Source organism: Micropterus dolomieu, linkage group LG14 (assembly GCF_021292245.1).
Source record: "Micropterus dolomieu isolate WLL.071019.BEF.003 ecotype Adirondacks linkage group LG14, ASM2129224v1, whole genome shotgun sequence".
NCBI lineage: Eukaryota > Metazoa > Chordata > Actinopteri > Centrarchiformes > Centrarchidae > Micropterus > Micropterus dolomieu.
Genome location: NC_060163.1, coordinates 11,111,683 through 11,133,714, shown reverse-complemented (window position 1 = coordinate 11,133,714; position 22,032 = coordinate 11,111,683). Strand labels below are relative to the sequence as shown.

General features: G+C 40.6%; 2 protein-coding genes across 8 annotated transcripts; both read right to left on the bottom strand.

Annotated features, from left to right (window-relative positions):
* Positions 1–37: 37 nt before the first annotated feature.
* Positions 38–11,941, bottom strand: LOC123983024 (circularly permutated Ras protein 1-like). Of its 6 annotated transcripts, none has more exons than XM_046069097.1 (21): positions 11,332–11,941; positions 10,927–11,023; positions 9,754–9,993; positions 7,318–7,551; positions 7,088–7,228; positions 6,893–6,973; positions 6,717–6,790; positions 6,228–6,413; positions 6,091–6,132; positions 5,744–5,833; positions 5,400–5,551; positions 5,225–5,306; positions 4,774–4,904; positions 4,468–4,552; positions 4,232–4,338; positions 3,988–4,115; positions 1,870–1,987; positions 1,237–1,377; positions 493–586; positions 375–401; positions 38–284 (listed from the first exon to the last, which is right to left on the bottom strand). In XM_046069097.1, the coding sequence occupies exons 2-21, from the start codon at positions 11,006–11,008 to the stop codon at positions 174–176; spliced, it is 2,346 nt and encodes a 781-aa protein (XP_045925053.1). In that variant the 5' UTR covers positions 11,009–11,023; positions 11,332–11,941; the 3' UTR covers positions 38–173. The 6 variants fall into 6 exon arrangements, with proteins under 6 accessions (XP_045925053.1, XP_045925056.1, XP_045925057.1 ...); XM_046069100.1 differs by having other exon boundaries at positions 6,228–6,389; XM_046069101.1 differs by having other exon boundaries at positions 9,754–9,924.
* A 604-nt stretch (positions 11,942–12,545) lies between these two features.
* LOC123982835 (protein kinase C and casein kinase substrate in neurons 2 protein-like) lies at positions 12,546–18,868 on the bottom strand. 2 transcript variants are annotated; one of them, XM_046068715.1, is made up of 10 exons: positions 18,662–18,868; positions 17,120–17,190; positions 16,797–16,953; positions 16,323–16,558; positions 15,548–15,703; positions 14,956–15,131; positions 14,720–14,840; positions 14,075–14,142; positions 13,864–13,943; positions 12,546–13,111 (listed from the first exon to the last, which is right to left on the bottom strand). In XM_046068715.1, the coding sequence occupies exons 2-10, from the start codon at positions 17,174–17,176 to the stop codon at positions 12,999–13,001; spliced, it is 1,164 nt and encodes a 387-aa protein (XP_045924671.1). In that variant the 5' UTR covers positions 17,177–17,190; positions 18,662–18,868; the 3' UTR covers positions 12,546–12,998. The 2 variants fall into 2 exon arrangements, with proteins under 2 accessions (XP_045924671.1, XP_045924672.1); XM_046068716.1 differs by lacking the exon at positions 18,662–18,868 and adding an exon at positions 18,297–18,382.
* Positions 18,869–22,032: the final 3,164 nt, after the last annotated feature.

Genomic DNA, 22,032 nt, shown 5'->3' with positions numbered 1-22,032 from the left:
ACGCTGAAAAGAATAATTTAAAGTCTACTCTTAAGAATTGAGTTTCTTTATGAGACCATGTTTAATGTTGCTATACTGTAATACATTATTTACATTGTGAAATATTTGAAGGATATTTATTCAGCCACACAATCAAAGTCAAACTGCAGTATTTATGCTTGTCATTCATGACTTCAAACAAGGTAAAAGGTGGAGGCTCCTAAACATTTATTCTTCTGTGAGATGGACTTTCTGTTGCTGTGCTTCATGTTGTAGAGCAGCACTGCACCAGCGTCTGTTAGAGACTGGTTGGAGGAAGAAGAAAAAGTTGAGTAAAATGGGCAAAGTATTGTAGTACTAAGCAGTATGACTTCTAAGAACATGACATGAATTACCTGTGAGTCTGAAATGACAGTTTTTCTCTGAAAAAAACAACAACAACAGAAGAGTTATTCTAGGTGATTCTAACCAGTGTGAGGCACTGAACCTGATAAAATACTGTTAAAATCTCACCCTTGTGAAGTTATTTATGTTGTTGTATATCGGCTCCATGGTTTTAACCCAGTCTTGGTATATCTCTTCGTCCTCTGCACTGCGATTATGCTCTCTGCAAACAGAGACACACTCACTTACGTACAGTACAGTGTCTGCCCAGCCTAAGCGAAACTGTGCTTCCGCCAGAATAACAGCAGGCGCCCAGACACATGCTGTCAGTTTACTGATCATCTCAAATTGCTCGTAAGGAATAAATTAGTTATGAGCCTTCGTTTACTGGCTCACAGTATGTTTTTTGACTGATATTAAGATTTTATTGTTTTACAAATCATAAAATGGACAAGCTCTCTCTGACCTTTTAGAACCACATGTCCCAGCCTTTGCAGTTGTAGCCTCCAAACTCTGGAATGAGTTGCCTCTGCATGTGAGGCTGGCCCCTACGCTGCCTGTTTTTAAATCCCACCTTAAAACTTTATTCCTCGGCTTTTAACTCCATATGAGGGTAGCCTTGATTTTTCTTATAGTCTTACAGCTTTTATTTTGTTATTGTCATTTTGTCTTTTAAACTGGTCTTTGTCTTTTTATTGTGTTGTTTTATGGCTTTTGCTATTTATGATTGTACAGCACTTTGGGTCAACTGTTTTTAAATGTGCTTTATAAATAAATTTGGATTGGCTTTGAACTTTTGAATTAGAAAGAAATGTTACCAGTTTGAGAAAATAATGGTCAGTCAGAGTTTCCTCCACCCCTCCTGTAACTCACATTGCTCTCTCGATCAACTTCCTCTGCTGCTCTCCTTCCGTCCTTGCGTCGACAAAGCGGCCTCTGACAGCCAGAGCGGCGCAGGCCTGTGACGAGTTGAGCTGAATGATGGCCAGAGATAGTGAGGACAGGACCGCCGAGCTGAGAAGAAGGGTCACATTTTTATCATAAGAGAGCTTCTCAACATTTACAGCTTCAGCCTTGCCATTGTATTACTGTTCAAACACACGCAGGCGCCACTTTGTAGCCACTCAGATGATGAATTGCACAAACATCCTTCAGTATATGAAGCGGGCAGGCTGCGTTGAGAGGTTCATTTACTGTGTGACTAAATGTTAGAATGGATGAGAAGTGCGATTTACATGCTGCAATCATTTCTGCATGATGTGAAGACTGTGGTATCTCACCAACAGCCAATCTCCTTGGATTTTCAAAACCGCTTTGCGTAAAGGTTCACTGAGATTAGTTTGAAATAATACATCTAATCAATTGATTTGTTGATTAAAGATGTCATAACATAATGACTTGTTGAAGCTCACAAAGAAGCCACAAGCACGCAATCAGCTCAGTACAAGAGTGGTCTGTGTGGGTGAAGCAATCACAGAAGTGAGATTATGGAATAATCATTATCACCTGTCATCGGTAACATCTCGATCAGCAGTGATCACTCTGAGCATCGTCTGTCCATCCATCTGTCTGTACCTTATCTGCAGCTGGATGGACACACAGCTACCAGAGGCTAGCGCTGACACTGAAAAGAAGCACAGAAAGAACACAAATATGGATCAAGAAAGTTTCAGGATTCAACAATCTAGTGGGTGTTTTTAGAGCACATGCTGCTTTTTGACCACACTAAATCTGGTTTATAAATTTAGATTTCGAAAATATAACTGATGTAGTGGTCGAATGAGTCAAACAGCGCCCTGGCCTGTATGAGGAGTCAGTGGTCAGACTGGCACCCATGATCCACATCTGACCCCTCTGATGCCCTTCTCTCAGAATGCAGGCTGTGTTCAGTGATCCCAAGTTCAGGTTGAACTGCAGCTGACCTAAGTTGTCTCTATGAAGTCCAGATGCCCAGCATAATAAAAAGCTGTGTCTGTATGTATTGAATCATGAATAAGAATCAGCAGCCATGCAAACCACTCTGTGAGGCTGCACATAGGCACAGTGGTGCTTTTAGCTAAATGCTAATATGCTCACAACAACAATGCTGATGTTTAGAGGGCAACATTTACCAGAATCATTTGAACTGGGCAACGTCTTTGTTTAGCCTCTTAAAATGCTAACATTTGCTAATTAGCAATAAAAACAAAGTATAGATTAGGCTGTGGAGTATGAGTTTAGCAGGTATTGATTAAGAAACCAGAGTATTGGCATATAAAAATTCTGACCTGATGATACCGCTACAGGAACAGTCAGCAACTAGAGGATCACTAACATTATAAGAGTGTTTCTTCTAGCAAATATCACCACAATCCATCCAATAGTTGTCAAGATATTTCACTGAAAACCAGAAATGTCAAACTTATTTATGGTGGTGCTAGAGAAAGTCAGGAAATCACCAAAGTCATTAGGATTCATCCTCTGGGCACCATGAATATATGTACAAAATGTTGTGGCAATCCATCCAAAACTGTTGAGAGATATTTTAGCCTGGACCAAAGTGGTAGACATACTGATATTGCCATCCTTGGAGCTACATTGCTAGAACAACTGTTGTTAAATCTTAATTCAATTCTAGTTTAATGAAAGCAATTTCTTACTGACAGGCCAGTGATATTTCTTTGTTTGCCTTGACAGTTTCCGCAGTAGATGAAGCCTTTTCTCTGAAAAATTACAGGTAGAGAGAAGTAAAATTCTAAATATCGTCTTTGCCCAGCTTACTTCTCCTAGACATAACCGAGCTCAGTTTACATTAACATGAGATTTTGACCATATTCCCATGCTTTTTAAAATCATCTCCTCAGAAATCGGCTTCCCTCTTGTCTCAGCCCAGTCACAATTTAAGATTTTAATTGCTCCTTTCTTTATTTCATTGCACTGATCCTGATTTCTTTGAAATAATCAGCTTTTAAGTACTAAGATCCAAAGTAAGATCCTAAAGAAAACTTGATTGGCTTCTAAATAACTTAAACTGTGCATCCTTTATCACTAGTCTGTAAATAACTAAATTATCTTCTTAGTTGAAGATTACTGATTTCAAAAGCACACTTCGGGAATTGTGCTTTTGAAATCAGTAATCTTCAACTAAGAAGATAATTTATTTCCGAAGAGAAAAAGAAAAGGCTAATGTGAGCAGCAAAATGTCCTCTTGTGACATGTGCACAAGATTGATATTCCTGTCTCTTGGTAAGCCCTGGACTTTTTTTTACTGGGCTTATTTGCATTTTTCCTCAACCCAGCTTGAGAGTACAGGTTTTCTATGTTGGCAAAAAAAAATCCCCATCTTGCTCAGCTACAGCAAGACCTGACAGCAAATATAACAGAACCACACATTCCTAAGAAAGGCTGCATAATTGTACCTGAAACTGGCAATGTAAACAAAAACCCAATCATAAATATTATTAATTTTGGAAAGAGAATGTTTATTTCTTGCAAGGTCCATAATAAGGAGGTGATTGTGAAGTACAAGAGAAAAGGCTAGTTATGAGTGTTCAAGAGTGTTAAAGTTCAAGCTGAGAACTGAATATTTGCCAGTTCTTCTTTCACCACACACTACACACTGTCAGTCTGCCAATAGTGGCTCACCATTTCTTCTCTCGCCTTCTTTGTCCTTTACATTGACTCCAAACTGGAAGGTGATCTCTTTATCTGGGTCCACGTTCCCCACCTCTCTGGTTCCTTTGTGTCCTGCCTCCCTCTCTCCTCTCATAGTCCTGGACCAGAGGAGAACATCATGAAATAATAATGTAATTTACAATGCATGAATTTATCAATTAAACCGGTTGATAAAGAATTTTGAAATGTTAGTAAGGAATAGTGCTAATCTTACAGTGATTGGGGCAGAAGTAATGTGACAGAACAATGCGTAGCTATGGTCCCATTCTCGATGATCTGTTCGAACTCTGCGTGCAACCTTACAGGACATGCTATCACCACCTAAGGGCAGGACACTCACAAACAACAAGATCTGATAAGTCATATACATGATAAAAATACCAGTCCGTTGGTTTAAAGATCTGGCAATTATTGAAACTCATCAGAAGACAATTTCACATTGTCTCTTACTTTCCCTCCAGTGCGATCAGCGAGTCTTCCCAGCTCATCCAGCCTGCAGTCTGTTCCCTCTATGGACAGCACATACACTGTCACACTAATAAAAGAAGGAGATTTCAGTATGATCTTTATTCCAGCCCAGCACACAATAGACAAACCCCACCTTTCTGAGTACGAATATCAGAACTACTAGTGGTCTTGCAGTTACGTTGATGAAGCAACAGTGCTTCAAGTGTGTAAATGTCTGTTAATTGTCTGTTCAGCAGTGTACACTTATATTGTTCCATTCTTGACATTAATGAGGAGATGTGTACCAACCCCTGACTGGCAGCATATTCGCCCAGCTCCTGGTAGAAGATGGTGGATGAGAGGAGGGTACGAGCATCAATATCCTCTTCTTCCAGATTCCCCAACTTTGTGTTGGCCTTCCCATCTGTACAGATAATCACCTTCAAGATCAGCAGGGATAAGCAGATCAGGATTGTACTGTTTTCAGAAAATGGAAAAATTCAAAATTGACATATGACATACTAAAGTGTGACCATTTATTTAAAGTCATATAAGCATTACAGCATCGCTCATCCGGCTAAAAGTGCAGACTAAGTTCAGCCTATACTGAACTGAGGATCAGCACACTTTGGAGTTCATGAGCTTTGCTGAATCTATGCAGTGCTTTGTAATGATCATTTAATACAGGTCACATGTATAATGCAGTACATGTAAACTGTAGATGGGCTAAAAGCATAGACTGTATATCAACTAAACATACCTTAGACCCTGGCTGTCTGGAGGCCATTGCAATCGTCAGGAGAGCAGCTGGACCGAGAGCTGTGGTCCCACTTTCACACAATCTTTCAACAAGAGGTGAATCAGAAAATACATTATGTTATGTAATAAAAAATAAAAAACACCAATTGTTCACCAATCACTGATTTTTCTCTGACCCCATAACTTGTCTCTTTAAGTGGTCCTTGGTCTGTGAGAGTGGGGGTGGGATGGGGAAACTGGCAGCAGCCCTTTTCAGATAGTCACTGTCAGTCAACACATCACCGCTCAGGAACTGTGTCTTGAAATTCTCATATCCATGCATTGTTACCTGGCAACAGAAACATTAAGAAATTGTAATAACTTTATATGACAAAATAATAAACTGAAAAACAAATATGAGTCAGACACAAACTTAAAAGACAGAAATAGATAACTAAAAGAAAATTGAGGAGAGTCAGGGAGAAAATGTAAAACACAATACAATATCATTTTTTTGTTATCAGGAGAGTCATTTCTGTACCTGTTGGTTGAAGGTGATGAGTCCCACTCGTTTGTCAGGTTGTTGTTCACTTAGTCTCTGAACACACTGCAACACGGCCTCCTGGACAAGCTGGTTTGTACACAATGATTTTTATCACTAAAGGCATCTTGATAACATCTTTGGACCCATGTTAGTGTTGCGATACTCCATGTTGTGCATGTACACAAACAAATTTTCCATTTTGTAAGTGTTAATTTTGTAGTCGTATGATGTTGCGTGAAAGAGTTTGTCCCTATTCAAGTGAACTGTAACTGGACCTACAGTAGGTTAAGGCTTACATAGTGTTTATTTTCAGCCTTACTAAGTTAAAAGTAGATTAAACTCACTTGAAGGCGGGATCTGTGGATAGCATGCTCTCCCTCTGACACCTTAAAAACAACAGAGGTTGATAATTTGAAACACTGCAGGTTGCATTTGTGAATGCCAGCTGTCATGATCCCAACAGCAAACAGTGTGGTTTTACCTGGGAAGTGATGCTCATGGAGCCTGAGATGTCGATGCAGAAGAGCAGCAGAGCATCAGCTGCACAAAGGGGCTGCTCATCAGGATTGAGCAAAAAGAGGCTATCCTGATAACCACTTGGAAAACACTGTGGCATACTGGTAGAGCTGGCTGACTCACAGTGCTGACAGAAGTAACACACTTTAACCTGCAGTTCAGCATAGGGAGAGAACATTTACAACTCTTACCACAGTCCCCTCAGTGAGTGCAACCAGAGACACATTTCACAAACTCGCCTGCTGTCTCTATCAATCAAACCAATCCCAATTACCCATTGTTTCATTATTTTATGATAAATAATACTTATGCTCCACTGCCTCTCAGACTTTGTCATGCTCTGTTATTTACAAGGAGACTGACACTTATTCACATTTGAAATCAGTGACTCTTAATCGTTTTACTACACATCAGTTTCAGAACAAAAGTGAAATGAAATACAGTATCAGATTACCATATTGCAGTAGGAAGAGTCCAGCACAGCGCCACACTGGGAGCAGGAGACGGGCTGTCCATCTATGGCCTGCACTGCAAATATGAAAACATGATCGTCATCATAGGCCGATAAGACTGACAATAAAACCAGATGGCAGATAATGAAGGTTGTGGTGATGATTAATGTTTACTGACCTCTTTCCTGAGAGAGTAATTTTCCTAAACTGATGAGGACCACATTAGGATTCCCTGGCAGAAGCCCCTTATCTGCTGATGCTGAGTTGGGAACAACAAGAGCATTACAAATAGGCATTTTGTGTTGCGTTACTTGCGGAAAACATTCATGAGTGTTGACTCTTTTGGCAGCATGACAGAGACTGTTACATTTACCTTTACTAGTAGGTGATGGGACATGTGGCAAGTCTGAAAGTGATTTCTGAGATGATGACGGAGATGAATGTGTTGATGGTAACAGCACCAGGTAATCTGGAATTAACTTCATGAATGAAGGTCTGGGAGGAAGGGCAGGGGCTGAGGTTTGAGAGCAGAACAGAATAAACTGGAATGATCTGACCTTGAAACTATTTGCACAAAGCTGCTTTAAACAGCTGCTTATTTACCTGATGTCTGTGCAGACATGCTGCTAGCTTCACCTGGCAGCTCCACCTGGACCCCCGTGCCTTCTGGTATGGTGTATGAGTAGTCTTGGTCCCAGGGATGTCCATTTAAATTTGGCTCGCTTTTAGGGAGGTCATAGGTAAATGTCTGACTGTTGGGATTGGGGGAATTGAGTGGCTGGCTGTAAGGAAGGGACTGGCTGTTTGCTGCAGGTCTCATGTGTGGTGGAAGAAGAGCTGGGGAAAAGCAGGTAGGAGCAGTGTGTTAAAGGAATAATTCATCCAAACACTAAAAACTCATCTAGTAGGGTCCAGATTTATGAGATACCTACATAAGAGCAGCCACACAGGGATTTACCAACTGCAGCTAAACCAACCATTATTATGAGAAAACATATTCTCTCTCTCTTGGGATGCACTAATCCAGTTAGTATCAGTGTTGGCAGTGACATTACGCGGATCAGGTATCAGCAACGATGTGACTGAACCACATTAAATACATTTTTTTTGCCAATGTCACTATAAAATTCAGTTTTTTGATTCAGTCACACAGTGATCCATGGCCTCTTGTTCCCTTACTTGATTTCAAAGTTTTCAGAGAGCACTGGTATCAGATCAAGTTCTAGGTAAGTATCAGAAGAGAAAAGGTTGAAACTGTGAATCCTTTACCACTAGTGGTATCTAACTAATGCAAATACTTTGGTTTAATGTTCAGATATTGAGATAAGCTATTTACCTCTGTAATTTGTGCCTCCAGGCCCTATGAAATGCATCATTTATGACATCTCAATCTTAGGACAAATAACACCAGAACTGTGTGTTAGATTAGATACCACTAGAGGTGATGAGAATTTTTTTGTTGTTGTTGTTCTCTTCCCCCCACCCTTCGGTGTTTTTCTTTTAGGTTGTAGCATCTGACAATCTACTGAGAAATAAGGTGAAGTCCTTTGACCAACTGGACATACACTATATTGCCAAACATTTTGGGTTGCCTGCCTTTACATGCACATGAAAGTTAATAATATCCCATTCTTAATCTGTAGGGTTTAATATGGAGTTCCAGGAGGGCTGTCCAAAAGGTTTAAGTGTGTGTTCATGGGAATTTTTGACCATTCTTCTAGAAGCGCATTTGTGAGGTCAGGCACAGATGTTGGACGAGAAGGCCTGGCTCGCAGTCTCCACTCTAATTCATCACAAAAGGTGTTCAGGTTGAGGTCAGGACTCTGTGCAGGCCAGTCAAGTTCTCCACACCAAACTCGCTCATCCATGTCCTTATGGACCTTGCTTTGTGCACTGGTGCACAGTTATGTTGGAACAGGAAGGGGCCATCCCCAAACTGTTTCCACAAAGCTAGGAGCATGAAATCATCCAAAATGTCTTGGCATGCTTCAGCATTAACCAAGCCCCACCCCTGAAAAACAACCCCACACCATAATCCCCCTCCACCAAACTTTACACTTGGCACAATGCAGTCAGGCAAGTACTGTTCTCCTAAAACACAGCAAACCCAGATTGGTACATCTGATTGCCAGACAGAAAAGCATGATTCGTCACTCCAGAGAACATGTCTCCGCTGATCTAGTGTTCAGTGGCGTCGTGCTTTACACCACTGCACCCAATGCTTTGCATTGCACTTGGTGATGTAGGGCTTGGATGCAGCTGTTCAGCCATGGAAACACATTTCATGAAGCTCTCTATGCGCTGTTCTTGAGCTAATCCGAAGGCCACACAACGTTTAGAGGTCTGTAGCTATTGACTCTGCGGAAAGTTGGCGACTTCTGCGCATTGTGTGCCTCAGCATGCACTGACCCCGCTCTGTGATTTTATGTGGCCTACCACTTTGTGGCTGTTTCTGTTGTTCCCAATGTTTAGTAGTGAGGAAATTTCAGAACTGGACTTATTGCACAGTTGGCAACCTATCACGGTACCACGCTTGAATTCACTGAGCTCCTGAGAGCAACCCATTCTTTCACAAATTTTTGTAGAAGCAGTCTACATGCCTAGGTGCTTGATTTTATAGACCAGTGGCCACGGAAGTGATTGGAACACCTGAATTCAATGATTCAGATGGGTGTCCTAATACTTTTGGCAATGTAGTGTATCTGGGTGTGGAACGAGAAAGAGCAGGACATGCCCTTTCTTTATTATCACTGATGAGATGCCTTGAGTAAGGCGCTGAACAATCTCCAGCGGAGCTGCTCAGTGGCCATCAGATAAGAGTGGATGCACTGGGCAGCTTCCAGGTATCGATATGTAAAAATATGCTTTTTAAAATCGCTTCAACTTTAATAACAGCAGCAAACATTCTCTCTCTTTCTTTCTAACTGCATTTCTGGGTGAATAACTCTTTTAATATATCAATTTCATATTAAGGTATTTGAGATGATCCTAACCAAACTTGTTCAGCCATACAGTTCCACTAATTGCCACACTTAGTACCTGTTTTTCGAGGTGGTGCTGTCTGCTGAGGGGTTATCCAGGTGGAAGACACTGCATCTGGTCTACTGTGAAATTCTGCATTTTCATAGAAGGAAATGACCTTTGCAGCCTTCTTCACCTCCTTGCTCTTTTCCAACTGCTCAATAATCTTTGGAGAGGGTGGTTTGACTTCTGCAGAAGTTGTTGGAGGAGGGGGGGGGGCAGTGCGAGGACGGATCCGGTTAATAGGAGGGAGAAGCGCTACAAAACATAAAAAAACCCATCTCATATATATATATATATATATATATATATATATATATATATATATATACACACACACACACACACACACACACACACACACACACATACACACACACACACACACACGTGTGTATGTATGTATGTATGTATGTATGTATGTATGTGTGTGTGTGTGTGTTCAGTGGCTGTTAATTTGAGAACAGTTTCTTGCAAGAGAAATGTGAGCACAGACAAAAACAACTGGTGCAGTGGTGACCTTTGTGCTGTGAAAAAAATGTGACTCAGGTGGCAGATGGCTTTTACTGAGCAAAGCAAAGTATCTGAAAGGAATATCTCCTCTAAGATAGACAGGAGAGGAATGCGAGTGTCACCGATTGCATAATACGTAAATAGCATTTAACCATCCAGTCATCCAGAAAGCTCTGATGAAAGGAAAAATCCGCCTGCAGATACTTTTACACAGTTATCTAGTCTATAATCAATCTTTCTTATTCAAAGTCATTTTGTGATTAGGCACTGGACTTTAAAATTTCTCTCATTTTAAACTTCAGTTAATGACTTCTTACACTTCTCAAAATGCTTTTTAACATCCTCCAGACAGTGGACCACACAGCAGGTGAGGTATCAGTGACATATGTAGTGACAGTAAGAGTGAAAGCTTTGTGTCTCTTTGTTGGATGTCTTGAAACTAATGAGTCTACAAAGAAGCAATTTGAATCTGTTTCCTGTGGATGTCTCAGAAAGCTGAAATTCTCTCAGGTGTTGGTCTCCACTCTGTGTCTGGCTAGTGATCTGTGGAAGCTTGAAAAACTACAACTAGACAGCAACATGGAGCCAGAAACGTGACATCTTTTTAACCAGTGCTACATTTTTTGATTGCTTTAAATCTGAAGAAACGTGCCTGGAAGTGTTTGAAAGAAATCCCACCTGAGCGTTTAACGTTAGATCGCTGTTCGTCCTTCTGAGTCACTGATGGCGGCACATATACAAACCCACAAGCAAATTCCATTGTAAGTCAACCTGTCTGTGAGAGAAAGGAAATTATTCAACTGTACGTGGCACCTAAAAAAGAGGCCACATTAACTTATTTAACTCGTAACATGCAATTACTATTCAATCCACAGAAATCAAAGTAATTAGACTAGTCTAATTTTCTTTGAGGAGCATATGTGACGTTCGCGTTTTTAAGATTTTGACACACCTTCAAGAGGCACTCCAATAAAAGAAACTTAATCCAGACAATGCAGCCACCATGTAGGCTATCTATCGTATCTGCAATTTAAAATGAACAAATCCTCTAAAATAAAATGAGCATATCTAAGACGTACTTACACATCTGATTGCTGAACGTACGGCGCAACCATAAACATGAAACCCTCCCCAGGTCTCAGCAATGTGTCATCTGCTGCGTGACATCTTGTCGGTCTCTACCTGTGTCTCGTATATCTTGTCCAACAGGTTTCTTTGCTCCTGAGTCGTCTATGATACTGTGGTGTGTGCACAAAGCTGCGAGGTTGGGTGGTAGGCTATAGTCTTAAGATTTATCGCATATTGCCTAACTCTAGTTAAACAATTCCCCGAATGTAAAATGGGTGGAACAATGGAAGCCGTAAACTGTTGGAGGTCAAGATGATTAATAATAAATTAAAGCTTGATATCTGAAGGGTGTATGTGTGTATGCATGGGAGAAAATAAGTAGGCTAAGTCACTTACAGACAAAAGAATCTGTAATGTATTGACGTAATATTATTTGTTTTATGAATGCCAGCAGTCTAAAGTACACCTTAGGACAAAATGTTTTCATGGTGTTTTCGTAAATTGTCTGTCAGTATTTTGCTTGGCCTATATTTGATTCGAGTAATTAAATGTAGGCCTATCTGATGAATAAAATATTTATTTGAAGGTTATGACAGAAATCCACACTAGCATTTATGTTCTTTGGTCTTTTGTATTGGATGTGTTAAAAAAAAAAAAACAACAGTTAACAAGACTAAGTCTAGCGCCTCTGTGAGGCTGCACTTTGGCACAGCTGTATATTGGCTACAGCTGAGGCTGATGTAGTGTCATTAGCTCGATCATAAACCAGTAGACATATACATTTGACCTGCTGATGGTGCTAGATGAAAAGTGATCAACGAAGTGATTACAATTAATCTTATTGGGAACATATATATGTACCGTGTGTCACAGCAATACATTCAATACTTAGGAGACATTTCATTCAAAACCACAAAGGTTTACCTCATGGTGGTGCTAGAGGAAAAGTCAGTTCATCCTCAGGGCACCACGGATATCTTTACCAAAAATATGTGGCAGTCTATCCAATAGTTGTAGAGACATTTCACCAATAAAAAGCAAAAATGTCAAGCTCAAAGTGGTAATAGAAGAGAAGTCTTGGGATCAGCAAAGCCATCAGGATGGGGTTTGTGAATGTCTGTTTAGATATTTCAGTCTGGATCAAAGTACCAACTGACCAACACTACCATCCATACACCCACACTGCGAGAATGGCAAAAAAAAGAGGCAGTAGATAAAAATGAGACAGATTAAAGGCAAAACAATTACACTTTTATTTTGAAAACCCACTCCCTCAGTCAAAGTAACTTCAATATAATACTTATTAAGTAAACATTAACCTTGTGTGTACACATCATAGTAAACCTGTGTCTGGGTAAACCCCACGTTTCATTATCAGCTATCTTTTGTTACAGTGACTTAATGACTCAGACATGATGGCAGTAAGTAAATATCCTCTCTCATTAGCTTCTGTTTCATCATGCACACTTGCATGCAAACACATACACACTCACACGTACACATTGAGCTCCTGCACAAACAGTACACTCTAGTCTTCGATAAGTTCATTCTTATTGCAGAGGTACTCAAAGTAGGTTAGAATATTAAGGCATTAACAAATTTTACATTATATCTGACATTAACTCAAAATTGGTGTGACAACATATATCATAATAACTGTTATTATATTAGACACTGTGACATCACTCGACAAGTTCAACATAATTTGCTGGGTAGAAGCCCTCCTTTCCTCCACTCAGGACTCCTCGACACCAACCCTGGTCGTCCTCCTCCTCGACCTTCAGGAATACTTCACCTGGGATTAAAAGAAATGAGATGTGTCATAATCACAGAAAATACAAGTCTGTTAAAATACAACATCTTGCTTCTGTGATTCAACATATTAAAAACCCTGTTTTAATAAAGAATATGTTATATGTCTCATGACAGTTGCCCAGAAGTGCGTCATCTGGCTACAAAACTAGTAAGTAGTACTTTTATGTTTTAATTTCATGTTCAAGTACCTGTTTAGATTTCAACACTTTATCATACAGAACGAAAGGGATAAATGCTCTTTCAAAATATCTCTCCTCAAGCTAATTTTGAGTATAGCTTTTTGTCTTTGCAGGATGTGAAAGAGATTATAGCAACAAAACTAAACGGAAAGTTGAGGTCTGTTGAATTGTGCTGTCTGTTCGCCACTGTATACGCAAAACAACTCGACACTGGATAAAACTACAACACTACCGTATGGCATGATAAAACATTAATAATTGCGAAAGATAAAGGGGTTGTCATGATGAACTCCGATTCTAGAGCCAATATAGATGATGAGGTGAATGGATGGCCAAAGCTACACTATTACTTGATAAAGAGGTAGCAATAAAACATATATTTGAACTTCAATACCCAGAAATCCTGTAATGCATGTCTTCTGTCATTGTAGAGGGATGGGATGCAATGGTGTCTTCCCACTGATTCAGTGGTTGTAATTTTGCCTATAGCTTTAATATTGAGAATAACACTACTGTCTAAATACGTGTTGTCACATCACACTTTCTGTGTCACCTGCTTTAAAGCACAGCTCGTCACCCTCCTCTCCCACGTAGTCGTACAGAGCTCGTACCTTCACACCCCCAATCATCACACTAACGGGAGAAGACAGGGATGTTTAAACAGTCAAAAAACACAACTTGGAATAAAATGTATATTGTAAATGTTTTGGTTATTAAAAAAACATTGTTGCCATATATTGAAAGCAGTAGTCTGGATAACTTACGGCTTGCCCTCTTTCCTTTTCTGGTCTCTCTTCTTTCTATTTAGCTTTTTTACTGGTGGGACCCATTCCTGGTGGATGAGACACCAGTTTGGATTTCAAATGTATCAACACTTTGATCAAGTGAATCAGCTACAATAAATACATTGCAGGGTCCTGCAAACAACACTGTATAAATGTTACTATGTGGTGAAAACAACAGATATCTTGTTGTGTGAGACTATGTATTTCTTTGTCTAGGGTAAGAACAAGAAAAAAAAAATCACACATGTACAACACAATTAATTTCAGAGGATATTGCCACCTTTAGTTCACTAATGTCTCTCATTTAAGAAACACCCACTCCAAAAAAGACAAATTATGTATTGACGTATCATTCTATTGTTGTAATTTGAGAGTCTTGCAAGTGCATGTAAACTATGATGACGTCTATTGTGTCCAATTTTTTATCTGATCATTTTTATTTAAATTTCACCTGTAGGCCTCAGTGATTTTTTGTTACTTTATTGTTGATATTTTGTGTTGCTGCTATTCTTGACCAGGTCTCCCTTGTAAAAGAGATCTATGATCTCTGTGGGACAAACCTAGTTGAATAAAGGTTAAATAAAATATTAAATGTATTTTTCCCCCTCTATTTATTTAACATACCTCAATCTTTGGCCAGTCAGTGGGCATGCCAGGACCGTGGTTGTTCTTCCACCATTTGACGTCATCTTGCTCACTGATGGACATCAGAGTGTGGTGGAGCTCACTGTACACAGCCTTCACACTGACACGAGGACACAGAGCTGGTTTGTTGTGACACAATAAATACACACTTGCTCTGCATCAACCCAAGTGTCACACACACTATTCTCACACCCAGTCATCTGATGGCTGTTCACCTCTCATTATTAGTGATGTCAAGATGTCTGTGGATGGAGAGGAAGGCCTGCTTCAGAAAGCTGATCCTCTTCCTCTCCTCCTCCTGCGACTGTTCAAAAATGGCTTCCATCTCCTCCATGTAGCGAGGCGTGTAGGACGTCACATCCTCCAGCACTTTCTCGTAGCTCTCTCTACTCTGCAGGCAGCTCACAGGAAAAATTTTATGATGAAGTTGCCACACATTTCCTCAGGAAGAACATCTATTGTGTTTCTTTAAAGGAGGAGGATCTACAATTTATAAATCATCTGGTGCTCTTTTACTGTTCTCATTCTGGGCTCCATAAACACTGAGCAGTCTCATAATAACACATCTCCATACAAGGGAAGTGTTTGGAACAAAAATTTAAGGCTGGGGCTCTTGTTTCTCAACTGGATAAATATCACCGCATGCTGCAGGCCAACAAATCTTTTGTGGAATGCAACATGTTTAACTCTGTGGCATGTCGTGAAACAGGAATTGTGAATTTAAATGTGCAGTGAATGAAGCCCTTATTCAGCATGCATGACTTCACTTGGAGTAAAGTGGTGCAGTGTGTTAACATCTGTTCTCACCTTCTCTTTCTCCTCTGTGGCCTTCTCTCTGGCATCTGTGATTTTCTGCTTTTTCTCTGGACTCATCTCAGAGTTCTCGTTTGCCTGTTTCTCTTTGTCAAGGGCTGTTTGCTCCCTCTGACAGGACTTGTGATACGCAACCCGGGCCTTCTCCAGCTGTTGAATACACACACACACACACACACACACACACACACACACACACACATATTTACTTAAAGGAAAATATTGACATTTAAAAAAAAAATTCTCATTAGCTTTCTTGCTGAGAGTTAGATGAGAAGATCAATCCCACTCTCTTATTCATATATATATATGAAGCTATGGCCAGGAGATGGGCTTAGCTTAGCACAAAGACTGGAGATAGGGGGAAACAGCTAGCCTGGCTCTGCCCAAAGGTAAAAAAGCGGCCTACCAGCACCTCTAAAGCTCAATAATTAACATATTGAGGTTTATTTAGCTATGAGCTATCATTATGTTGAAATCGTACAAAAAATGTTGTGATCTCTTCTTGTATGTAGAGTCTTGTATTGTAGAAAAATGTACACATAACTAAAGACTAGTTTGACAGTTTGAGCTTTCAATGGGATCTCACAGTATTTATCAGTAGATTGGAAACTACATTTCCTAATGAAGACCATGCCTTGCTGCTGAAAGCTGCGGAACAAAGCTAGCAAGTAGACCTTCAGTAAAGATTTTGTGTCAAACTACCATTGCTACATATGACCACCATTACAAGCATGTATAGACACACTCAGAGGTGAATGTACTGGACCTTGATCAGCTTTTTCGACCAGGGTTTCTGCGCACGTGAAAAACTTTTGTTGTTGTCGTAGCTCTCCCTGAACCCACAGAAGATTTTCTTTGGAAAGGTCTCTTTCTGCCAGGTCTTCACCCGGTCCCCTTCCTCTGCCATGAGTGACTGGGAGATGGAGGAGTGGAGGGCGGACAAGCGCTCAGTGGAGGTGAAGAAACATTGCCATGCCCTCATGAGGGAGCCATAAAGCGGCCCTGGAGAAGGAGCAAAAAGGCAAAGGAATGACAGAGAGCATAGAGGTGAGTAATGGAACCAATACAGAATTAATAACGTCCATTTGTCCTCTGTCAAGTTTCAAACAAACACAGAAGCAGCCATTTAATAAGAATCAAACAGTAATCATAACTTGATGAGAGCTGACGTAATCAGAAAGGCCTGGGAATGCGTGCTCTCTGTTATTAGGCTCCCCTTCATGCGGCTGTTCATACTTACGAGAATCCACTATGGACTTCCACTTGCTGCTCCACTGGCTGAGCTGCTGGGCGTACTGTTTTTCTACCTTTGCTCTCTCCATGAAGCAGGCCACAATGTCGTTGCAGGCCTGGAAGGACTGTTCAGTTCGGTGCACTGTACGCACATAATTCCCCGGCTGAGGGGAGGAAAGATGGTGTAAGAATAACAGGCCTGCAGAACTCAACCACACACAAGTATGAGTTTTACATTCATAAACACACATGAGCACTGTTTTGGATTAACTAGCTATTCCTTGTGAGGTATGTAGTTTTCTTCAATTCAATGATAAATATAATGCTCACCACCCAGAAGCTGTGTTTCTTGGCATCCTCGGGCGGCTCTTTGGGAAGGCTTGCCATTATTGGGGACGTGTCTGTCTCAGAAAACAGGAGATAGCCATTTGTGTTACATGAAAGAGTTGCTTGACTGGTTACAACGCATAACAAGAGAGTGCTTTTATTGGCAGACTATTGACACTGATTATCATGCAACACAGTTGGAAGTCTATGTGGTGTTTATGTGCAGATACAGCAGGCTGCCTCCCTCATAAGAAGAGCCGTTCCCACTGTATGGTTGCTGAGCTTATTGCCATAGCAACTTAGACGATACTGATGAAGTGTTATTTACATTGTACAGTGCTTGGATACATCCAAACCCCCTGCGTGAGTAAGGGGAGTGTCGTTACAGTGGCAGACTGGAATTCACAGGGGTGGGATCTGCCAGCAGGAATAGAACAGCTGCTCCGGCATTCTTCCTGTTGCCTTCCCAAAATAAACAGCAGGGAAAGGTCATCTTTCCCTTTGCTCTGACTAATACAAGGACCATTACAACCAACTGTCTCCCACTCTGACTACTCTTGCCATTCGATTCAGAGATCATGACCACAAGAGCGCAACAGGGGCTGGTTTCTGATTTGGCAAAAAGGAATGCAGGATTTAAAAGGAACAAACTGTAACTAGCAGACATTTTTGCACGGCATGTAAAGCAAAGCACAAGTGGCGGATATTTTAGGAGGTAGATGGCAGAACAAAAGACCGGAGATGCGTGCACAAACATGCAGTTACATTCGGGTCTATATCTATCTGGGTAACATGTTGACACACTGCTGGCTGAGTAATATGAAAGTGACTAACCACACCTCATCACAAGACTGAGCATGACAGAGAGTCAGGCTTGTCTAGGATTTCTTTACCTCTGGTAGCTGGTGTTCATACTTTATATAATTATTATATATTATCATGTTATTAAATCTCTTCCTTCACTTGATTTAATTTTTTGACATTGTCTGATTCTGTTTTTGTACATGCAGAGGAGGGGAGGAGCTCAAAAACGAGACCCAACAGCTCATCCTCTCATTTTACCACACAGAGGCATTCATATCAAAGTATTTTAATGCTAAAATAAAAACTCCACCCACAAGCCAGTAAGGAGCAAAAAGTGGCAACAGAGCAGTCATGCCTGGGAGAAACCATCACTTACATTTCTTTCTGAATCACCAGTGATTACTCAAGTGACCACTTGTTACTGTAGTTGAAGGGCCTGCTGAGGATTTCTCTCCATTTCTCTGTCCGTCTCCCCCCTCTCCCAGTGTGCCTCTCCTCCTCTACCACATGCTTCGCTCCCTCTCTCCTGTCTCTCTCTCTGACCCAATTTTCCCTCAGCACTTAAAGTTACACACACACATACACACGATTTGTTGATCTCAAAGTGGGTGTGCGACACCGAGACAATGCAAGCAAGCAGAAATAAGAAGGAAAAAATTAAACAAATCTGAGCATTTGGTGTGGTAATCACTCCGCCGCTAATTGACTTCAGGGCAAAAAAAGAGGGAGGAAGAAACTTACCTTTGCTGCTGTCCTCCCCCGTCAGCTGTGATATTCTAGTTCACAGTCATTCCAGGATGAACTCCTCTTCCCTTTTCTCTGCTGTTCCTTACTTTAACTCCATCTTTTGCCTCTTTAAATCCCTTGCTTCCTCCCTATCAGGCTGTTTAGCTCTTCTCTGACTATTGCTCTCTCACTTTCTCTCCACTCTGCTATTAGAAAAACAGCTGGAAGAGTCCCCCCCTTCTCTCTCCCTGCCTGTCCCTCCCTCTGTCTCTCTCAATATGGTGCTAATGAGATGCCGGACCTTCATTTTGACCATTCGCTGGTCACAGATTCGTGTCAGTGTGGCTCAGAGTCATGTGAGCTTATTAGTGAGTGTGTGTGACAGCAGGTGGGGGGTTCGGAGGGGAGGGGACCTGCTATTCTGTCTGTGGTCAGGCCTAGAAAGAGAGCATGTCAAAGAGAGTACAGAATATTCACCCACACACTGTTTACTCATTCTGGGCTTTACTTTACTGGATATTAACCAAATTTTAAGGAGAACACCGTTGTCGTCCTAGAGTTACAGTTCACTTACTTCTGCCTCTATCTGGTTTATATTTCTTGGTCTTTCTGTGATAAATATTCAAACATCCACTCATTTTTAACAGCTTAACCACAATCTCAAGGACCACTTTCACCTCCCACCATACAAGAGACATTGATTGCCAATTGTGGTTACAGCGGCTTAGTATAAATTTAGGTATGTGTCATGATGCCAGACATTGGAATTAGTTGATTTACATGTTTAAAGGGCCTACATGTAGTGTTTTTAATGAACTGAATCACTTTTTATTGCCTGTGTGTGAAGTGATTGTAACCTCACATAAAAGAAACGGTCCACTTGCTGGATTTTTCTGTTACCTCTGAAAGCAAGTAACTTTATGCCTAATCCTACGTGAAGACTCCGGATTGAATTTTCTGGGAAACCCATTGGCTGTGACTGCATGTGCGCTCAAGAGCTTCTCGCCTGTTGAATCTGTACTGCGCAAACAGCAACAACACTGCAGCTAATGTAATGGAGTCTGCTAAGACAATAAAACGACCGGACCCCAGCACAACACACACTCCAACACAAACTCCACGTAAGGATAAAAACCAGCAACAAAGTTTTATGTGCTGAGGCCCATCAGGTCAAATGAGAATGGGATCGACTTTGGGTGAAAACGCAGTCAACATCAGAAAGGTATGAGTCACGGAAAGACCTGCTTTGTTTTGTAATCGACAAAACCGACACTGAGTTGGCTTTCATCCTATTGGACAACATGTGAAACATATTGTGATTTAGAGCTTTAGTTGGCTCAAGTTAGATAACTTTAGCTTGCCGGCTAACGCTGAACAGATACTAGTTATCCGGTGCAAAATGCTACAGTTGCATACTACAGTTGCATGGCTTGCCACATTACTTCATAAGCTAATGTGGCACATATTACTATCCTGTGTATCCCCGGTTTTAGTGTTGTTGAGCTTACAAGAAATAATGTAATGGTACAAAGCAAATGTGGAGCGATCTGTTTATACTAGTGTATAGTCATGCAATGTCAGCTAATGTTACATTAGCATGGATCTGCCGCGGTTTCCTTCTTTCATGTTCAATTTTGATTGTTATTTTACTGATACTCAGTGAATCACAATATTGCAATACTAATAAAATACTGCAACATAACAGTGCAGGACAACAACACAGTGGAAGACCCATTCACTAGAGTAATGTTACTTACTGTGGTCTAACTGTTATAAAGTGTGGCAGCAATCTCATTTACAATATTCAGTCCCACTCACTAACAGTTCCGTTATCATCCAATACATTTAGGTGTGCTCACATTGCTGAGTCTCTGGTGAAAGATACACAAATAATGTTAGTTTAAAAAAAAGCAGCAGACGAGCTTACCACCGATGTATGATGTTGGCTAAAAGCAGTCAATGTAACATTATCATGTAATGAGCAGTATTAGCTCAACCGCAAGCTAATAAAAATATTACTGTAACGTTGCAGTGGGAGTTTGACCAAGTTTCCAGCATGTCTCTATTTCTGCTTCTCGCTCGTGAGTTCGAGCACAAGTACAAACACACACAAAGTTGCAATTTAAAAGCCAAACCACTAATGGCCGCTGAAAACTACATGTTGCCCCTTTAAGAATAAGGAAACTTAGAAGTTATCATCTTAACTTTTGAAAAACAAAATCGTGATTTTATTGACTATAATTTAGGTATTGGTTTGTTTGTACTATGATGTCACTTAGACTTTACTGTTTTAACGTCGAAGACCACAAGGGAAATACCGTAAGTAACTGTATGTCTTCCATGACAGTTTGTAGTTACATCATGAGTTATTTAATGTCTCTCTTCTAAATGACAAAACTAAAGTGAAGTGACATGTATTTGAGGGTTAAAATATTTCCCAGCAGAGATTTGTATTACAAAAATATGTATTTTCTCACTTACCACACACTAGTGGTATGTAGTCATGCAGATGGTTTCTGCTTCATGTACCCGGCTTTGAGATATCAGTCTGTGAGATTTCTGACTCAACCCAGTACAATAGAGATATTTAGAATTTAGATTGTGATACTCAGACATTTTAAAATTTCAAATGTAACATTGATTTCCACAATCAGTTTAATCCGCCACTATTGAAAATACAGATGGGTGACAAATTAAAGAGGAAACCTGAATGAATGAGTGAACAAACGTTGGCCAATGGCCTTTGCAGCCAGCACCTATGGGAAATTTTGTATTCGCTCTCCGGCACCATCAAACCTTCTTTCACACTGTGAGGAAAAAAGGCCAGATTGAGGCTTCATCCCAACAGAAAATAACAAGCCTGGACCTCTGTAATTTTGCTAACTAAGAGCAGACTCCAACCAGAGAAATACAAAGAAGGGACTCTATGGAGTGCTGGTACAAACTTTTAAAAACAACAGCATTATATTTACAATTTTCTACCATGAACCTTAAACTGGCCACCATGATAGCTAACAATCTCACATTCGACTTCTTCCAAGTTGTTTTGCATTGTTTTTCATGCCTTACAGGCATCTTTTGGTTTGCTGCATCAATGCAGCCACTGCTTGCTTTGAATTAAGCCATCTCATCTTCTCCCTCCCTGTGAGCTCTACTCTTTTGTCCTATTAACTCACTGAGCCTGATGGGAAAATAATCCTGGACCCGAAAACAACGTTGTGTTCAACCACCGCAGGGCTGAGAAGAGCTGCTGCCAAATGACTCAATTCAAACACGGCACTTTAAATTGGATCATTATGTGAAACTGTCAAAGGAGGGAATCCAAACAGAAATGAGAATCACGACAGGGCCGTAGTTTATTTATTTATTTCAACACCTTAGTTGTA

Excerpts from the sequence above, each read along its gene's own strand:
- LOC123982835 (XM_046068715.1), bottom strand. The coding sequence starts at position 17,176 with ATGGCAAGCCTTCCCAAAGAGCCGCCCGAGGATGCCAAGAAACACAGC. Across the intron at positions 16,559-16,796 it reads GAAGTCCATAGTGGATTCTC|GGCCGCTTTATGGCTCCCTC; the intron begins GTAAGTATGAAC and ends CTCCTTCTCCAG. Across the intron at positions 15,132-15,547 it reads CCACAGAGGAGAAAGAGAAG|AGTAGAGAGAGCTACGAGAA; the intron begins GTGAGAACAGAT and ends AGCTGCCTGCAG.
- LOC123983024 (XM_046069097.1), bottom strand. The coding sequence starts at position 11,008 with ATGGAATTTGCTTGTGGGTTTGTATATGTGCCGCCATCAGTGACTCAG. Across the intron at positions 4,905-5,224 it reads CCAGACAGCCAGGGTCTAAG|GTGATTATCTGTACAGATGG; the intron begins GTATGTTTAGTT and ends CTGATCTTGAAG. Across the intron at positions 402-492 it reads ACATAAATAACTTCACAAGG|AGAAAAACTGTCATTTCAGA; the intron begins GTGAGATTTTAA and ends TGTTTTTTTCAG.